General features: G+C 33.1%; 1 protein-coding gene across 8 annotated transcripts in view; it reads right to left on the bottom strand.

Annotated features, from left to right (window-relative positions):
- Positions 1-20,272, bottom strand: part of Unc-104 (uncoordinated-104) — a 44,449-nt gene that overhangs the window by 10,683 nt on the left and 13,494 nt on the right. For 6 of the 8 annotated variants that reach the window (XM_064048376.1, XM_064048375.1, XM_064048377.1 and 3 more), the window contains exons 6-10: positions 14,306-14,445; positions 14,167-14,208; positions 1,229-1,348; positions 812-1,173; positions 49-321 (exon numbers count right to left, since the gene is read on the bottom strand). In XM_064048376.1, coding sequence (XP_063904446.1) covers positions 49-321; positions 812-1,173; positions 1,229-1,348; positions 14,167-14,208; positions 14,306-14,445 — 937 coding nt within the window. The remainder of the gene's footprint in view (positions 1-48; positions 322-811; positions 1,174-1,228; positions 1,349-14,166; positions 14,209-14,305; positions 14,446-20,272) is intronic. The other 2 variants (XM_064048379.1, XM_064048382.1) reach the window with 1 other exon arrangement.

The following is a 20,272-nucleotide window of genomic DNA, read 5'->3' as shown; positions in this document are numbered from 1 at the left end:
TACAAACAAACACATCGGTTTAAATTTTCGCGATTTTTCGAAGATTACCTTTCTCTGCTCCTCGAACAGTTGATCTGCCGTTTCTTTCTCTTTGCGGTACTGTTCTTCCAGGGTGAGGAGTCGTTTCTCCATTTCGGCCTTGAGATCAACGCCTTGTTTTTCCAGAAGTTCGATCTGTGCAAAGTTCCAGTCCACCTTTTCCGCTGGAGTTGCGTTCTTTTCGCGCATTTCTCGGGCTTCGTCTGGGTGGGTAAAACGGAACACGTGGTTCTTGCCGAGGATCACTCTGGATCCGGTTTTAAGGATGATGGGTTCTGTGATCTAGAAGACAAGATTTTGTGTACGACTCCTTTATGTAAAAATTAGCTGACAACCTCCAAGTTTATTATTATTATTTGATATTATCAGGCAGAAGCCGAAGCCTGTTATGTTCGCACTTTCAAGTCATGGTTTCCCGGATTAAATTCGGGGTATTTATACGATATGATCATATCTTGTCTGGAAAGTGAACGTGGACTTAACTTAATTGTTGTTACTAAAGCCTGCTAAAGTTTATATACACTTTTGTAACTATAGAGTCGTTAGCATTAAATATCCTTAGTTAGTGGAAACGTCTCCCAGCTTACGATAAGTCATTTGTTAACTTGCTGGTGTCGTTAGGGGGAATTTGCACACCCCGACCCCGGCAGGCCAACTAGCCCGGAAAGGGTAAAGGGCAAGGTTAGCACATCCAGAAAATGAAAAGACTCGTGAAAATCCGCAAAGTATTAAATTGGACTTGTGGTTGGCTAATTTCAATTCCACTCCTTACCTCGCGGCCGTTGACGTAAATCAGCGCCCCCGTCGACGGGATGAGCGTGACCTTTCCGTCCTTGTTCTCAAAAATGCAATGCTCCGATTTGATATGCGACCCCACGAGTTGAATATCCTGCGGAATGTTGGCCTCTGCGGACCCGACTCTCGTAGTCCCGTCCTTGGTGTAATAAATCAGACATTCGGACATAAAAGGATCCTCGTTCAAGTTGACTAAATGAGGCGTACACTTGGGAGAGAACACCCCCACGGTGTTGCCGTCCTCCTTTACGGCCACCCCCATTTCTGCGAAAACCGCCTCGCGCTGTATTCTTATGGCCTCGGTGCGTTTCAATTTCTCCTCCCACGTTTCGTTCAGTTCTAAATGAGACCGGAGATTAACAGAGAAGTTAGCTTGGATTAGCGGGGGAATTACCGGCGATGAGTTTCTCGCTGGCCTGCAATTGATCGACCGCTTCTTCGGCTATCGTCGTCGACGTGGTCCTCTGCCTCTCGTTCTCCTTGTTGTTGCGGGCCACGATATTGTCCTCAGCCCCTACAGATTGATTCGGATTAAGTCGGCTACGCCAAATTGGGGAATCAAGCGAGTCGAAGCTCTCATCACCAAAATTAAATGAAAACCGTTACATACACCAATTTAAAAATCAAAGTTGGGCCAATTCTTGTTGCGACGGTTCGTTGTTCGATAAAAAGCAAGCTTAAGCGCTTTGGTTTCGAGTGGGGTACAGTTGGGAGGTTATCGATTGCAGATTCTGGTTAAAATGTATGACGGAGAGAAAGAGCGAAGTCTGAATCGCTCGAATTTCAGCTGAATTGAAATATTCAAGTATAATAAGGATAAGCCCTGCAGGCTGAACGTGGAACGTTTTGCGTCAACAAGGCTAAATGAATGATTTAGTAGGTATAACGGAAAATTACAAACTAAGCATTCAATTTCAGATTTTAATTTAGAAATGTCGCAATCGACTAGCGTAGTGTCTGCGATTTTAAGATGCAGCTTATTTCAATGCTTTGTTCGGATTTCTCGCTACGCCATTTGGTAATTAATTAAAGCGACGACACAGAAAATTTACACGCTACTTCTGTAAATGAATAATTCAGACGAGTGTTACAGAAGCAGACGCTTTAAAGATCACACTAATAAAGTTTCCGAACCATTTCTTGTTTGTAAGGTTGGTAGTGATTGGACGAAGAGATCGATTTTCGTCGTTGCATAATGCGCTCATAATCCCGGAAAACCAAATTTTCCACCACGTTGCAATGACAAGCAAATTTTATTAACCATATTTATGTCGACAAATTTAACTGTGTAATGTTCCAGACAACCATAACCAAAATATCACAGCCTAAATTCACTTTTATTACTGTCATAGAAAAATATATACCCTCAATAAAAAATATAAAAATAAAATAAAAAAAGCAGTGAGAGATTGTAGACGTTCGTGACACAAAAATGTGTTTCTACTTTGTGTTCAAAATAAGCTCATTGCGAAACCTAAAACAGCTTCACAATGCAAGCGTTTGTGAAACTGCTTTTGGAAACAGTTTGTTCTGCAATGTTGGTACCATGTTTTCAAGAACGTCACATATACGTCAAATATTACATGAAGTCATTTTATGCACGACTATATTTGAGATTGAATTTCGAAAAAACCCTAAACAATAATCGTAATAAAATAAGGGGCAAAGTAGAAAAAATAGTAATAGACTTGTTTATTAAGGCCAGTCGCTACGATTTCTGAGTGGAATTTTCCGTCTCTTTTCAGAATGTAATATCTCCGTTATTAACAGACCTATGCTTTTAAAATTATTTTAAATATACGTTGTCCATAGCCTTCTTTATATAACGCAAGGGCAATTTTATTAAAAACAGTTTGTGATCATATTTTTCTTTTAATTTTACTGAAATTTTTGTACAACGTATATTTAAAAATCAATATCTCAATTATTGAAGGAAATTTCAGAACACGGTTTTCAACACTGTTTTCAGCTTACAGAAATCATACCAGATATATCGCCGATTTTTTTTGTTAGAAACTGATAATAAATTGTTAAAAAAAAATGCTCAGGTAGTTATGTAGTGAAATTTGTGGACAAGTTACATTTAAAATTTCATAACCATAGGTGTGTTGGAGATATTACATTATTACATTCTTAAATGCTACAATAGAATGTCTTATCAAACTAGTATGATAATATACTATTTTGTAATTCTGTCCTTTTAGAGTCACAATAAAACACCCTTTTCAGCTGAAGACAATGCTTTAATAAACTCTCTTAAAAGCATTGTTTTATGAGTTGGTATTACTGCCTTCATAATGCAGCATAATTCAAATTTGACAGATAATGGGCATTCGAAACCGTGAAACGATTTTCATATTGTTTCTGCACACAAGAAAGATTTGTTACCTATGATAACCAAATATGTAACGTAAACTTATATTTCGTCTCAAACTTGATTTAATATCCAAACCTGCTCAGCTGTTGAAAGCACGTAATAGAATGAAATGAAAAAAACGAGAACACAAATCTTATTTCTTTTTAGTTTAACGTCAAATTTGACATTTTTGTTGGAACTCGATGTACCAACATTTAACATTAATATGCATGGCTGCCAACTAGAGTTGTCAAAATAGTAAAATTTACTTTTATGATTTAAAAAAAAAGACGTTAATTCTCCTGAATAGAGAACATTGTATAATAAAACTTGTTTTACAAGGTCACTCGTTCTTTGTAAAAACTTCCAGTACAATCGCCTTTCAAAATTCACAATTGTACCGCGTCATCAGAAATGACTGAGTCTGTCCTGGATTTTTAGTTGAAATTGGTATCATGATGTTTTCTAACATTTCCGGTTATCAGCTGTCAAGACTGACAGATTGTTGACATTTTTAATTTGCAAAAGGTATCCAAAACATAACTTAAATTTATCACATGTCACGATTGACAATCTCTTACACAATTACTTCCGTTATGCCAACATTGTTGCACTCGTTCTTTGTAAAAGGGTACACTTGCTCTTTAAAATTCACAATTGAGACTACGGTATACAGTTGGCTCCAGAAAAAACGGGAATGGAATTTTTGTACAATGTAAAATATACCTGTCTCTTACTTGTCAATTTGACAAATCTGCTAAATATTTGTCACTATTTTGACACAAAATTTTTGCAGTGTCATTATTGTTCTAACCCATTTCAAAGTAGTCCCGTTTAAACTAGAAAAATTCACACAGTAATCTGTTTTTCCCGTTTTTTCTGGAGCCAACTATATTAATGTTTAATTTTTGTCCATTGAGATAGTCATCTTCTGGTATTGCCATATATATTTAAGGTTAGAACACACCCAAAATTTAAATCTTTGAAAGATTGTGTTTATTATAGTTCACACCCCTGTTGATGAGAATTATTAGAAAGATTAACTCAAGAACAAAATAAATGAGATAAAACTATAAAATAACAAGAAAAAAAAATAGACAAGAATTTCCACTAAAAGTTGTCATTTATTTTCTCTGTACTGTAATTTAAAAATTTCTTTTTGCTTATATTCAGCTTTAGTAAAAAAATTGTCGAAAAATTTAGACCTTTATTCGATCCTAGATTTAGTAGCTGTTACCAACAAAAACTAACACTGTTCAGACAAATGCACATAACAAATTTGATTTTTTTTAAAGTACTAAAGAGATTCTCAGTAGCATTTATACCGGGTGTTCAAATGAAAAATCACTCAGAGTAGGCATTGGAATATCTTTTGACAGAAACGGCATTTCTGTTCTTATAACATATAACATACAATAGGTTATGTTTCTGCCAAATGGATGTTATAATATATGCCGTTTGTGTCAAATGAAACTCCAACGCCTACTTTGAGTGATTTTTCAACTGAACACGCAATTGAATTTTCTCAAAATTTTTATAGTCCCTAGTGTGATGTATATCTAATTCGGATATCTATAAACGAAACTCTTGTTAAAAAATAATTAATTTCCATGGAAAAATAAATAAACTAATAGAGGCGTTCTGGATAAATTCATCTAGACAGTGCTTCATTAACATTTACAAGTACTCTCATCCCAAAGATGTTAAGTAATAAGGTTCTTTCTCAAACCTTGTAATCACAGTTATATGAAAAACACATTAATTTAATGTTGAAATTTACCTCTTCAAATTTAATTGAAGCGCTCTTATCTGCTTTCCCTTCTAAATGAATAAAAAAAAAATCCTGTGGCGCCGATTAGAATAGCATAAAATCGGGACCGTTAGTATAAAACCACTCCCTGGTGTAAATTTTCAAAATTTGTTGAGTGTAACTTGAGTTAACGGGTTCTGGTGAGATTTTTGGGGAAACTTTTTGTTAGGTTATGATGCTGTCAATAATTTTTCAAATCGGGACTTGCAAAATCAGCAGCAGTAACTGTTCCGACTGTATGTATTTCGCATTTCGCCTTTAAAAATTTTAACAACCCCAACCCAAATAGCAAACTAAAAATAATATGTTTCTATGCGTATTGTTTCACTTATTGTTACTATTAAACAATTTTCAATTAAAATTTACCTCGAAACTTTATTACAAAATTGCAAATTTCATCTTATTACATTAGGAAAACTAAGGGTTTTTCAAATATGTGAACAGAATTTGATATTAAAAAAAGTCTTAACGAAAATTGATGGAAGCTGTTCTAAAAATTTTGAGATGTTTCTACATCAAATTCATTTTGTATGTAAAACATCTCCTGCTCAGTTTATTTCCTATATATAGCTGTTCTAAAATTATTTAATCGATATAACACAAACTGCACATTATTGTCCAATAATCACACTGCCTAAGTGGATTGACAATAGCCTACACTTAATTTGTCAAAATTTTGAAGGTTTAGTTACTATAGTTAAGTGTCAAAATAGAATAAGTGACAATTGTTACTACATTCGATTGTGGCTAAACCCACGTCTCCGAATATAGCATATAACATAAAATTTCCTGAAAATTTAGAGATAATTGACGTTTCCTTGTCACTGAGTTTTGTCTGCGCTTTATATTCCTTACTTTTACGACGATATAACATTTTTCCCACACTCAAATGATTTAAATGCCGTTTGTTTTTTTTTGGCTATGATATAAGAACAACAAAACATATTTTTTTTAATTATTTTGAAGTAACTATAAGCACATTAAAATTTCAATAATCTATTGAAAATATTGACGCATAATCTAACACAATTTTGAATTATTATATTCGGCAAACAATAAAAGGAAAAAGGAGATTAATCTAAAAAAAAAGTGCATGAAAACTAAAACAGATGATATTCCAAAATAAAATTTAAATTGTAGATTTGTATAACGTGCATAATACTTATGTTACATAACAAAGTCCATCCACCTTGTTGTCACTAACAAAATTACACTAAACAGACATACATAGCAGTTGGCCCTACTGCTGGAAAGAACACATTACACCAAAAAAGTGTATGAAAACTTATCTGACACTGAAAAATGGTTTTTATGTTTTATGTTAAAAAAATGTCAGCAAACATTGTGCGTTGTGATCGGGACCTTACCTTGACTTAACAAGCCCAGCTATGAGTAGTTTAAATTAATTTCAATTAACACTTAACACAATAACAACAAAATCATCGCAAAAACAAACAATTATGAAATTGTGAAACTTGGTTGATAATCATAGTTAGGTACCTTCCGATCAACGTAATTTATTTCCATGAAGGTCGCCACTACATATGGAGAAAATTGTGTCGGACAGTAATTCCATTGTGAGTGAATTTGAAACCACCTATTATATTCTTCTGCGACCTTGATACAATTTTTATTAATTTCATACATTGCTATGTACATTACCAGACTCAATAAATGGCGATTATTAAAAAATATATTAAATAATTTTCACGACAAAGTCATAACGGAAATTAAATTTCCCAGCATTACAATGCCATCTTCACTGATGCAAACAACTCGCTTTGTCCGACAGTAATTTACAAAAAATGAATTATTCGTAAAAAGTAAATTATAATAGAGCTGAAGTTCTATACACCAATTTTCTTTTCACGAAACTTTCTTTTAAACAGGATTTTCTTCGGTTTTTTTCCACGAGATCTAATTTACCGCGCCATGTTTGGTTGTTTTATAAAAACAAATTCCATTTAATTTAAAAGTATGAAAAAAGTCATTAGCCAAGTTTTCATAACTTATATGTACAAACATTACGTATCCGTTATATTGACAGTGTTTCTCTTTCTAAGTAGTTTTTGCACCCTTCCAAGTAATTACTCTTCCTTTAAAAACATCATTTGTAAATGAAGCATCAAATTCTGTTTTAAAAATGACACATGCAAATTCACCACTCATTAATAGTGCAAAGCAATGATATTGAAAATCGATATATAGCAAATTACATGGGCTGGTTTCACGAACCAACATTTTTAAACTGATGCTCTTTATTCGTGTCTCTTTTAAGTCAATACTTGAAAATTTTAACGGAAGAATTACTTACGAAACAACAGAAAATATCGAATAGCAAAAAACGCATTTAGTGTCTGTAACACTACAGTTGGTAATTCTGTTTGGTTTAAGTGTCACATCCAGTTATCATGTTTTTAGTTAAGATTAATTGTCACGTTGACAAGTCTAGTACGTCAGAAATGTCAGTTATATAATTTTAACCTCAAAACGTGTTGACATAACATGACATTCACAAAATGGAAATACCAACTGAAGTTGTTTTTATTCTCTTTTTCTTATAATAAATTTAATCCAAGTACTCGTAAATATGCTCGAATCATATCAAGGTTTACAGCAACCAAATGAATTATTGCGTGACAAAAAACAAACAACCGCCAACACAATTTTCCGTCCTAAATGTCTCATCTTTCTATACACCTACTTTTTCAAACAAATATTTACAGCAGTAATCCATTTAACAACAAGTTTGCTACGCAATGTAAACTCTTCTAAAAAGCTGCTTATTAAAGGCTGGATGAAGCTAAACATCAGAGAGCAGACGTAGCCACACTACAAAAGTCAATATTTCATGTCAAAGGAGAGCGCTAGATCGGGTTGCCTGAATGTTTTTATAAATTGCAAAACTTCTCTCCCAAGAGATACATTTTTAATACTGCCAATTTAATAAATCATGATTTACAGAAGTTTTAAAACATCAAAGATGTTGCAAACTCATCATGACAAAATGGTGGATGCGCCGGGTCACAAAAAATATTTAACGTTCGTGATTCGTAACTTTTTTAATAATGAAGACAAACACATGTTGTTAAAAGGTAATCACTTTCTTTCACTACAAACAGCGTTATCATTAAACGAAAAAATATTGGTGATTTTTCTAACATTAAGTGTGCAAACACACCAAACAGGCCACCGAACCTGCTATCGATTGAAGTTCCACAAAATTTATTATTCGTGTCAAACCCTTATTTTTTGTAGTTTCACCTTTCGCTGATAGATATTTCAACGCTTCTTCTTTTACAAGGTCCTGATAAACTGTTATTCATCAAAACATTTTTTACAGTACGCTATTAATAATATTCATGTTTTATTAATTGTTTTGACGTCAAAGGAACCTCATCGATCTAAAAAACATCTATTGACATCATCAGTCTGAGAGATTGAAAAGGTTTATCAGACCCCAACAAAAAACGGGTCTGTTTTAATAGGCTTTTCTAATTTCCCGTGTTTGCAGAGACTCGATGCTTGAACTAACAAAATTTTCGGGTTCGATATCTGGGTTAAATTTAATTTAATTTGAAATTACAGGGTTAACACGAAGAAAATTGTATGGCAGTAAGAAAAATTACTTGCTGAATTCAGGACTGCGAAATCCCAGAAACAGGCTTTCCACATATAAAAAATATAATATAAAATAGTCACAAATATACTAAACGCTATCCTTCCTTTTGCTCCAGAGCTCTGTTACAAATCTGATAAAATTTAATTAAAATTCCAGTTGCAGATACTTGAAGCAAAGTTAAGGAGTGATTTATACGAATTGTCGAAGAAGTGTTTAATTAAATTTCATCAAATTGGAGCAATTTACCTTGATACTAAAAGACTACGAGCTGCGGTCCCTTTGTTGAAGTAACGACATTTAAAATTTTGAATCTACATGAATATGGATTTATATGATAATGAAATTTTATGCTATACAGTTCCATTTAGAAATCCCCCAGACACGAAAAGAGCGTTTAGTGATTAGTAAACTTTTGGATTTACAATTAAAATGAACCATAATTTTATTAAAAATATTCTTTAACATAAAATGGCGAACAGAAAGCTATATTGTATAATAGCAAATGTAAAACAGGCATCACTGACCATCTAAAAGCTTTAAGAAAAATGAATCTCTTCAGTGAAAAGTATCTGTGAAACTTAAGAATCTAAAATTTTGTTCTTTATAAGTAACACATTTTTCTAAAAACACAACAAATTTTACTCATTAGCTTCACCACCTACTACATTATTTTACATATGCTTTTAACATCACTGATGATAATAACAAATACAAAAAAACACAGCCACGGATTTTTTAAAGTTTGTCTTTGATCGTTGTATTTTCAACTCAAATTTTCAAATTGACGATAATCTGACAAGACAAAAATTCTATCAAAGACAAATAATCAAAAATCCATGGTTATCTTTGATCGTGTTTTTTACTGCTCTCTCGGTACAAAGAAAGTGTTTCAGAAATTCGTGTTTGACAGTGCAGCAATTGCACAGTCATTCGTAAATTAGTGTTTTCCACCCGCATTAAACTACAGATAATATTAATTTGTTCAACGAGTGATAAAAATACCTTCTTTTCTCATAACTAAGGATAGAGTATCTACACGAATAAGGAAGGCATTCGTTACGTTTACTTTTTTCCTACTTTAAAAAACTAATGATATACCCATCTCTATTAGTGGAAAAAATACTTATTTTCGCACTGATTTTAGTTAACGTTTTCTCTTCTTTCACTGGTACTTGACAAATTATTTTTGCTTTTAATTAAATAAAATTTGTAACAATACGGTTTTTTTTTCCTACATGTAGTATTCTCTTGAACAAATTAATCCCACTACCACATTTGTGGATATACAGTATGTCCCCAAACTGAGGTCACAAGAGGAAAGAATTAAATTAAAGAATTACGAGTCACAAATTGAACTATGTGCTGAAAGGGGTGTGGATTAATCGAGTAATAGAATTTTTAATTAAGGAACAATTTTTATTCCTTTGACATTTTTTTGTAAAATAAAAAATAAAAAAAGCCCTTCGTTACTTATGGTTTTTTCGATTTTAAGAACACAGCCTCATAATATTAAAGTTTTAATTGTAGATTTATTTATTTTAACTTAACCAAAAAATATTATTCTTTTGGCATTTTTTTGCAAAATAGAAAATAAACTATTTTTTTTTTGTCCTTTTGTGAACTCAATCCGGTGACATAGTGTAGAAGTATTATACCTAACAACTACAATAATTAAAACGTAATTTCCTTCTGTTTATATAAAAAATACAGCGCAATCAATAAATATTGTTTGAATTGGTAATGGAATTATCCAATTCTAGGAATTATTTTTGCGCTGCTATTGCCGAACCTGATCCAAATGCCACGGTGTCACTGTGTCACTTTTAAGCGCTTAAAAAAGTGATGTTATAACATTTTATTAACAGTCAATAACAAATTACGGTTTAAATTAAATGTCACTGACAACCTTATCAATTTTGACAACAGGCAGTAAGATAGGGTCACATAAAATTTCATGTTTACGTAACATTACGTACGTTCAAGTTCCTTGACATTTAAAAGAATTTGAGAACGTTTTAACCTCACTTAACTCTGTGCTTAAGTTTTCCTTATTTTTTACCCAAAGTCCAAAAAAAAAACACCTTACACTCAGGAATTTTCCAAAATTTACACTAGGGAGTGAATAAACAAAAATAGCCTGGAATTTATATGTTATTCTAAAATAAAAATTCACCAACTTCCTCAAAAATATAAATCGCAACGTTGCCAACATAATTTTGATGATTTATTCTAGTGTGAAATGATTTAAAGTTGTGTCATTTTCATTGACAGTTTTTTCCCTTTTTTAAACTTCCATTTGACGTTCCGTGACAAGATGCTCTCAAACTAGGTAGTACCAATCTTAGAAAATTTAAATTATACAGGATGTCTGGAAAATGGCGGATTAAATAGTAAAAAAATCCTTCTCACATTTTGGTGGAGTTATAATGACTTTAAAATTGGTTCTTTAATAATAAAACTTTTAGTTCATATTTCTCTCGCCCATGACCATGTTTAGCTACCATTTCAGTTAAAATATACAAAGATATGAATGTGTTCTTTTTGTAATAACTAAACTAAAATTTCATTTGATAACAAATGTTTGCCTGATATAAAGCAAAAGTACAAATCAGCAAAAATCAGTAAGCAGTTAAAAATGTTTGACGTATCAAAAATTGTCAAGGTTTTCAAAACACTACGTTTAAAATGTTAGCAGTTAATTTTAGGTCCCTTGGTGTTTTAGTTTCGGATAAATTTACAGAAATCTGGGGTTTTGTTGCTAGATGAACTTGAAAATATTTTTTTAACCTTTTATTGTTTTATTTTATAGGAACTTGAAAAAGTCTTGGGTGCCACAGTTTTATTTGGAAGACTCTTTGGGGGTCCATGGTGTATTATTTTGGGAACGCATGGCGATTTTTTTGTAAATTAATTAAAACAATTTTGGGGACTTTGGTTTTCTATTTTTGGAAAATTCTGACCTGAACTATTTTTGAGTTAATTTTGGGAACACGTTTTTTTGGAAAAATTTAAGACAATCTTGAGGTTCTACGTATTTCTAGCCCCATCCAACCCACCCACCCTCCCTTTTCTTAGAGGGTATGTCATTTTCCAAAATCAGTTTTATCTTTGCAAGTACTTACTGATGATGACTAACTTTTACAAAAAATAATCAAAATTTGGAAACATTACGAGCTTATTGTCCTTGCCATTTCTATTGAAACACCACGTGTTGATTCTGCTTAAAATTTAGCAATTGGTAACAGCTTTCGATTGATTGACAACGGCTTTTAGTTAGAAAATTGTCTGAATATGAACGTTGCCAAATTTACGATTAAGAAGTGGTGTTTCAATAGAAATGGCAAAGACTATACTTATATATGCATAAGGTAGGAATTTTGAACATCTTCTCTAGTGTTTAGTTGGTTATGTTTATTAATGACTACTAGTTGTGATGGTTATTGTCTTAAAAAAAATAAAGGTGGATTTTAGTCACCATCGTTACTAAGAAATCAGAAAGTAAGACGGAGGTATTCACGCATTAGGTGCGAGCAGTGTTGCCAATTTTATTTATATAAAATCACGTTTTTTTCGCAATCTACATCACAAAGAATTTTTTTATAATTTTTTTGGGACTCCCGAAACTTCGTACATAACGTACTGAAGATTTAATCCGCCATTTTCCAGACACCCGGTATAGTAATGGTTTTTTAAACTGACTTCAACAGGTGATGGATTTTGGAATAAATTATATTGTCACTTAAGCACACTGAGTTCTTAAGCTATGTGGCCACGTATAGTTTTGACAGAAATTGCGACATCTGGAAAAAACTTACTAAAGTCGACTAGAATAAGAAATAACAGAAAAAAATATGTTGGTCACAGAATACCAGCAATTTCACCTTTTTTGGGTTGTCAGCCTGCTAATTATCTTCAATGTTGACATTTGAATTTTAAAACTCCACAGACAAGAATTATTTTCTCGCCAATAATTTGGATTGTATATCTTTTCTTTTGCGTTCTTGAAAACAATCTTAAAAACACTAAAACACTTACTAGGATCGACTTCCAAGTGTTTTTTTTTTTGTGCATCGACTATACATATATATTACCTTAAATAAAATATTGAAATGAGAAAATTTAAATTTAATTTTAAGAAATTTTAACAACGAATCAACTTCAATGTGTTTGCGATATCGTCCTAGGGTGCTGTAACTTCAACGACCAAGTCAATTTCAGATTGAAATCGTTCAGTGATGTATTTCACGATAATTTGCGAAAAAAAGTTATGTTATTTAAAAATCAAAAATCCACCAACATCGTAATTTCTTTGAAAATGCATCCGACAACGTTACCAGCGTCAATAGTAGTGATTTATTCTAGTGTTATACAAAATAAGGTTATGTTTCAGTTCATTTCATAGAATTCTATGGTTCATTTTCATTGAGATTTTCTCTTCATTTTTAAACTTCAAAACTGACAATCCGTGACAAGAGGTTCTCAAAATTTGTAATACCAATCTTATAAATTGGGTGTTTTTTTAAACGAATTCAACAGGTAGTGGATTTTTGGTTTTGGAATAAATTATACTTAAAAAATTGAGAAAAAGCAGCCGCATAAACTATTCTCTGGAAATCATTCTCTTATTTTTAGAAATTATAGGCCACTTAAAGTATTCTATGAAATTTATACGTTAAAGACTGCAACACTAATGTTAATATTTCAAAATATATAAAATTATAAAAAGATAATCAACGGTTTTAACGAAAAAAAAAACAACTTACACCGAAATCAGTTAGCAAATTTTAGTTCTAGAAACGGGCGAAAAAATAATTTCTTCATTTTCAATACAATTGCTAAATCAATGCTGTTTTGACATTTCTGGTACAAGAAACGTAAAAATAGATTACCAAAACTACCAGAAGTGAACGTAGAATGGAAATATTTCGGGAAGAAGACACCAGAAAACGTCGCAGTAAGAGCATCTGGAAGGGTCTATTTGCAAATTTAAGGGGAGGAATGTTTTGTTTTAGGAATGCTTAACAATTTAACCTAACAGTGCTTCATTCCGTCCTACCGTGGTTTATGGGTGTTTTCATGGTGTTTTGTGCAAATCAGTTTGTTCTTTACAGAATTACAGAATTTTCCGTCCTCTCTTAGTAGTTGCACTCTAGTGTTTCACGTAACTTCTACTAATTTCACGTTCCTCTATATTCCTAACTAAAAATTTGAGGTTTTGGAATGGTCAATGAAAACCAGAAGTGTTAACAACTAAATATACCAGATCGTTTAAGAAAAAAATGTAACTTTTGAGCACAAATCGTGCTACAAACGACGAATTAATTACGAAGTTGTAGTAAATGTCTGTATCTGCTATTACAAATTAACCAAGAATCTTGCTCAACCTCCTCTACCCACTCCACCACGTCGACAACAGACAAAACATTCGTATGTTCTGACACACCACTAAGAAGTGACATGACTAAGTGATCATGAGTCGTGTTCATGATACAGGGTGGCCGACATCTTTGAGGGTGCCAAAGCTTCGTTCAAGCAAATACTTACTAGGGGGCTCCCTTTTCTCATAAATAACTTTACCATCCGGCCCTGGCCGCACAATAAAATATAATCAGCCACGAATCGTCAACACTTTAAAATTGATATCTACCCTCGCCCCGTGCAAAAAAAACTAATTAAGTCTTACCCTCGTGAACTTCGATGCCTTCGGCCTTGAGCAGCTCGCGCAATTTCTGGATCTCCTCCTTGAGTTCGCGAATGAGTTTCGCGTTGGCGTCCTCATTAACGACGGCTTTGCAAACGATCTGCTTGGCTCTGTCGGCGTACCTGGGGGGAGATTGAATTATATTTTGGGACGTGGGAGTTCGTGAAGAGTGCAATTTGAATCGTATTCCAGCTGGCACAAACGAGTCTAGTGTATCTCAGAAATAGATCAATTCGTGTGTAGCAAGTGTGAATCAAATCTGTTAAATGTGTGTGTAGGTGTCAAATAAAAGGTGTAATTTGAACAACTTTGATCATGATCATGTGTCTGATGCATTAGTACAATTTGTGCGTGAGAATTATTAGTAGTGAAATGCGTAACTGCAACGTAAATGCGACTAACGTTAACATTCAGAGTATAAAAGCGGACTCTGATGTGTCTTTATTAATTTATAAATGTAATATACTGGTTTTTAACATGCAACATGTATATTTATAAAGTTATATAAATGCCGGTGTCTAACCTTCACGTACCTGTTCAAGTTTAACTCCGATAAAGTTGAAAAAATTTCGTCGTGCTCAAAATGTAACAAACTAGCATGACAACTAGTCACAGTATCTGTCAGGATTTAAGAAATACGGGTAAATCATTACTGACGTGTTTTACCGGTATAAAACTAGCTACCGGTAGCGGGAGCATAGACACTATTCTTATAATTTGACGTATTATTCCGTGTCTAAGGAAAAGTAAAAATTAACGAATTTAGAAATTTTGTTGTAATTGCCACTGAGTTCATTTTTTTTATGGATATTTGGAAAGATTCAAAACATTCTATATAGTGCTAAAATGTCATTGTGCTTGAATTGGTCAATTGAATAACAAATATACAGTAATGACATTAACAATTAGGGATTACTGAGACCGGTAGACTGGAAGTGTTGGAGAAGAATCGAGAAAACAAAAATGGTCGCAAGGTATTTCGACAGAACTTCCCTCGCTTCTGAAGTACAGTCCAACAAATACTGCTTTTCTAAAAAATTATAAAATTTGATTTTATGGAACTTTTTTCGTGATAATCTCTATAGAGCAAAAACAATGTAGAAGGTACTAGTCACAGTGTAATAGAAAAAAAGAAGGTTTTACCTTCTTAAAAAAAGACACTGTGGCCCCTGAGAAGGTTTTAAATTAAAAAAAAAAGACATTTGGAGTCCCCGAGAAGATTTCACATTCTTAAGAAAAGACATTTGGCGCCCCCCGAGAAGATTTTACATTTTTAAAAAAGACAGTTGGGACTCCCGAGAAGGTTTCATATTCTAAAAAAAAAACATTTGACGCCCCCGAATAACTTTTATATTTTTAAAAAAGACAATTCCCCAGAAGGTTTCACACTCTTAAATAAATACATTTGGGGGCCCCAAGAAGGTTTTACATTTTTAAAAAGACAGTTGGGACCCCTGAGAAGGTTTCACATTAAAAACGATATTTGGGTCCCCCGAGGTTTTACATTTTTAGAAAAGATCGCTGGGACCTCCGAGAAAGTTTCACATTAAAAAAAAGACATTTGGGGCCCCCGAGAAGGTGTTATATTTTTAAAAAAGACAGTAGGGACCACCGAGAAGCTTTCACATTCTTAAAAAAGACATTTGGGCCCACCGAGAAGATTTTTGATTTTTAAAAAAGACAGTTGGAACTCCCGAGAAGGTTTCACGTTCTAAAAAAAACCATTTGACGCCCCCGAAAAACGTTTACATTTAAAAAAAAAGACAATTGGAACCCCCGAGAAGGTTTCACATTCTTACAAAAATACATTTGGGGCCCCCGAGAAGGTTTTACATTTTTAAAAAAGACAGTTGGGACCGCCGAGAAAGTTTCACATTAAAAAAAAACATTTGGGGCCCCTGATAAGGTGTTATATTTTTAAAAAAGACAGTTGGGACCACCGAGAAGGTTTCACATTTAAAAAAAAAACATTTGGGACCACCGAGAAGGTTTCACATTTAAAAAAAAAAACATTTGGGCCCACCGAGAAGATTTCACATTCTAAAAAAAAAACATTTGACGCCCCCGAAAAACTTTTACATATTTAAAAAAGACAATTGGGACCCCCGAGGTTTCACATTCTTCAAAAAATATATTTGGGCCCCCGAGAAGGTTTTACATTTTTAAAAAAGACAGTTGGGACTCCCGAGAAGGTTTCATCTTAAAAAAAGACATTTGGGTCCCCCGAGAAGGTTTCACATTCTTAAAAGAATGCATTTGGCCCCCCCGAGGTTTTACATTAAAAAAAAAACAGTTGGAACTCCCGAGAAGGTTTCACATTCTAAAAAAAAACATTTGACGCCCCCGAAAAACTTTTACATTTTTTAAAAAGACAATTGGGACCCCAGAGAAGGTTTCACATTCTTAAAAAAAATACATTTGGGGCCGCCGAGAAGGTTTTCCATTTTTAAAAAAGACAGTTGGGACCCCTGAGAAGGTTTCATATTAAAAAAGACATTTGGGTCCCCCAAGAAGGTTTTACAATTTTAAAAAAGACAGTTAGGACCCCCGAGAACGTTTCACATAAAAAAAAAAACATTTGGAGTCCCCGAGAAGGTTTTACATTTTTAAAAAAAGACAATTGGGGCCTCGAGAAGGTTTTATGTTTTTAAAAAAACAATTGGGACCCCTGAGAAGGTTTGACATTAAGAAAAAAAGACATTTGGAGCCCCCGAGAAGGTTTTACATATTTAAGGAAGACAGTTGGTACCCCCGAGGTTTCACATTCTTAAAAAAAGACATTTGGCACCCTCGAGAAGGTTTTGCATTTTTAAATAAAGTGGGTCGTATTCTCACCTTTTCGAGAAAGTGGGGTAATTTCATCAATAAAAAATGTGTTATGACGTCATAAACACAGATAATACACAATGCAAGAGAAAAAAAAACGAAATTGGTAACCACTAGATCACGACCGTGATGCTTTACGTTAATGGTAAACTGTTACTTATTAGTTGTTACACCATGCATGTTTTTGCAAAATTTGGACGGTTAGGGAAAAACTCAAAGCGGATTCGTACACCACACTTATAGAACTATATTGTTGAATTCTTTGAAATGACATCATCAAATGGTTGATGGGGATGATTAGTAAAATTTTGATTAGCATTTAACCATCTACATGATATATATTTCTAATATATGTACATACAAAATTTGACAACAATCGGTCCAGCTGCAGTTTCGGAGATTACATGTCTAATACAAATGGAAACAGACAGACAGACAGCCAGACAGTCAGATGGAAACGGGAGACTACTTTTTTTCGTAGTCTAGAAGTGATGAAACGTCTAGAAAATATAAGTAACCATTCGTCCGATGGAGTCGATTACTATACTTTCTTAGCCTACGCTCGGAAAGTAAAAAAGTAAAAGAGTTCTGACGTTACCCTGTGATTAAAGAAAGAAAGACTGCCAAAAAAAAACTGAAATCAGAAAAATAGAAAAATTTCAGTTTCATTCCTAATTACAACTAAAGCAAGAAGTTATTTGATATGAATTCAGGAAATTCCAAAGGCACTCTAGTCAAAAACGAGGCTTTGAAACATCGAGCAAACAATATCATTTGTAATCCAATCAACCTTGGAATTGAGTCCGTATGTGTTTCGTAATGTGATGCGTTTAATCCTGCGTCTAGAGCTACGTCATAGAAAAGTTTTTAACAAAATTACTTTTAATTGCCGATAATTTTGTAACCTAATAATTTGTAAACTTGAAGTAGACACCTAAAAAGGCAAAATTAAGATCTTTATAAACTGACATCAGTGTCAATATGTTAAACAATCTGGCTGAGACTTTAACAACTACCACTTGAAACTTCTAACCAACCTTATTTTCTTAATTCCTTGCTTGTTGCTTCCAGGAGAAATAATCTTTCAAAACCTCGAAATGATTTTTGGGAGAACTGTGATCAAATCTGTGTCAAAAACTAATGAAAAAACAATTCTTTTGAAAATACATATAATACTTATTACCTGACGCAGAAGTATTTCACCATCGATCTAATAAACGAATTGCTAGAATATTCTAAAATTATGCCGTGATAAGAACCTTCTACGAAGAACTTTAAAAAAATCAAAACGAAAAAATAGTTATATTCTGCAATTGTTATTACTCAAATGAAAGTTAGTAGTAGTTGGAGGAATTACCTAAAGTAGAAAACAAGGTTTATATCTGTCGAGATATAAATCAAGTCATAGAAATAGAAGAAGGAATGACAGAGAAACGAACAAATTAAAAGGATAAATGGACAAATAAAGACGGAAAATAAATCAACGAAGAAGAAATTGAATTTACTTTCATACAATTTTACAATTTTATGCAACTATATGAAAGAGAAAACAGAAAGATTTTTTCATTGATATCTGCCAAAAAAGAGTAACAGAAGCATGTGTAGAAAATGAGAAGAAAAGGATATTTGAGCAGCGGACAGAAGAAGAAATAAAAAGCAGAGTCAGAGCGCACTCGACCATATTTTAACCACGAAAAAATTCACGTCAAAAATTACTTTTTCAGTTGTGATAATATCAGAAGTGGGACTATGTAAAAGTTAGTTATTTTTGGAAAAATTGGCTAAAATGTTTGCGAAAATTGAGATGCCTAAAGAAAAAACTCAAAGCAGTTCATACACCCTAGTGTAAGAACATATTACTGTAGAACATTTAAATAATTTTAAAGAAGAAACTTTTAAGATGAAGTCATCAAATTGTATAGTGTTTTATCATCCACATAATTGACAAAAATCGGTCCAGTAGTTTCGGAGATTATCTGTCTAATAAAAATAGACACAAACAGACGGAAACGGGAGACCACTGTTTCGTACTCTAGGGTTATGAAACGTCGAGAACGCTTTAGAAGTAAAAAAGAAAAGTTAAGATAATTCTGACTTGAGAATACAATTGAGTTTAAAAAGACGTGAATCAGAGAAAATTGAAGAACACTTATCTGGAAACGGGAAGAAACATAAATTCGACAAGTTGTAGAATATTTTGTTTGAAAACGGGAAGATAAAAAAGAATTTCGAATGTTTTACAAGACAGTTTCGTGAAGGTTGAAAAATGTTCTATTGGTAATGATCAGAATTCTGGTGTATCAAATTCCCAGAAAATTGTAAATTAGGAGTATTAGAGAACCAAGCTGAAGACGATAGAGACGCAAATTTTAATATCAACTACAACATTGAAACTACAGGAGAATTTCAAGATGAATGGAGAAAGTTTTCGTAGCTTTGCTAGGAAGTTGCAGAACATTTGAAAAACGGAACTAACATTTAAAATAGTTCTAACCAATCTGATTTGAAAACTTACACCACTTGATGAAAACTGAGAAAGTTCTAGAAGATTCAGCTTAAGAGAAACACTCTAAAGTAGAGTTCTAAGGAAGTTTGTGTTTGAAAGTTTAAACGACACAAATGGTAATTTCTCGAATTAATCATTCTTATAGAAAAAGTTGCTGGAAAGATTCACGTTTATCGGGACTATAGACCAAACTACACTAATGAAAAAGTAAATCAAAGATAATCCATGGAATATTACTCCAAATAAAACGATAAACCAACCAAAAACAATGGAATAAGATATTTGACAAGATACCATACCATTTTCATTAGATATTGACAGACCGACTTGTGAAAAGAAGACAGATGAAAATGACCAAGAAGAAAGCAATGTTTCGTTGATCACGTTGATCTAAATTCGGCGAATGTCACTCTATATCTCCAAATATATACAAGAAGAAGAATATGATGATAAAGTTAAAACGTTCCTGAGAGAAAATCTAGAAAAAATCGTCGACACTGAATGGGAAAACTAAAGTCATCCAACAAACCACCACCCATGAATATTTTTACAGTTTTAATAACCGTAGATCAAAGAAAACTAATGGTTGACCAACTAATAGAGAAAAAAATCCATAA

The sequence above is a fragment of the Zophobas morio genome, unplaced genomic scaffold (genome assembly GCF_036711695.1).
Source record: "Zophobas morio isolate AGI-343-1 ecotype UQ-CSIRO unplaced genomic scaffold, CSIRO_AGI_Zmor_V1 ptg000006l, whole genome shotgun sequence".
NCBI lineage: Eukaryota > Metazoa > Arthropoda > Insecta > Coleoptera > Tenebrionidae > Zophobas > Zophobas morio.
Note: the sequence above shows the minus strand (reverse complement) of the source record. Positions and strands in the feature narration are given on the sequence as shown.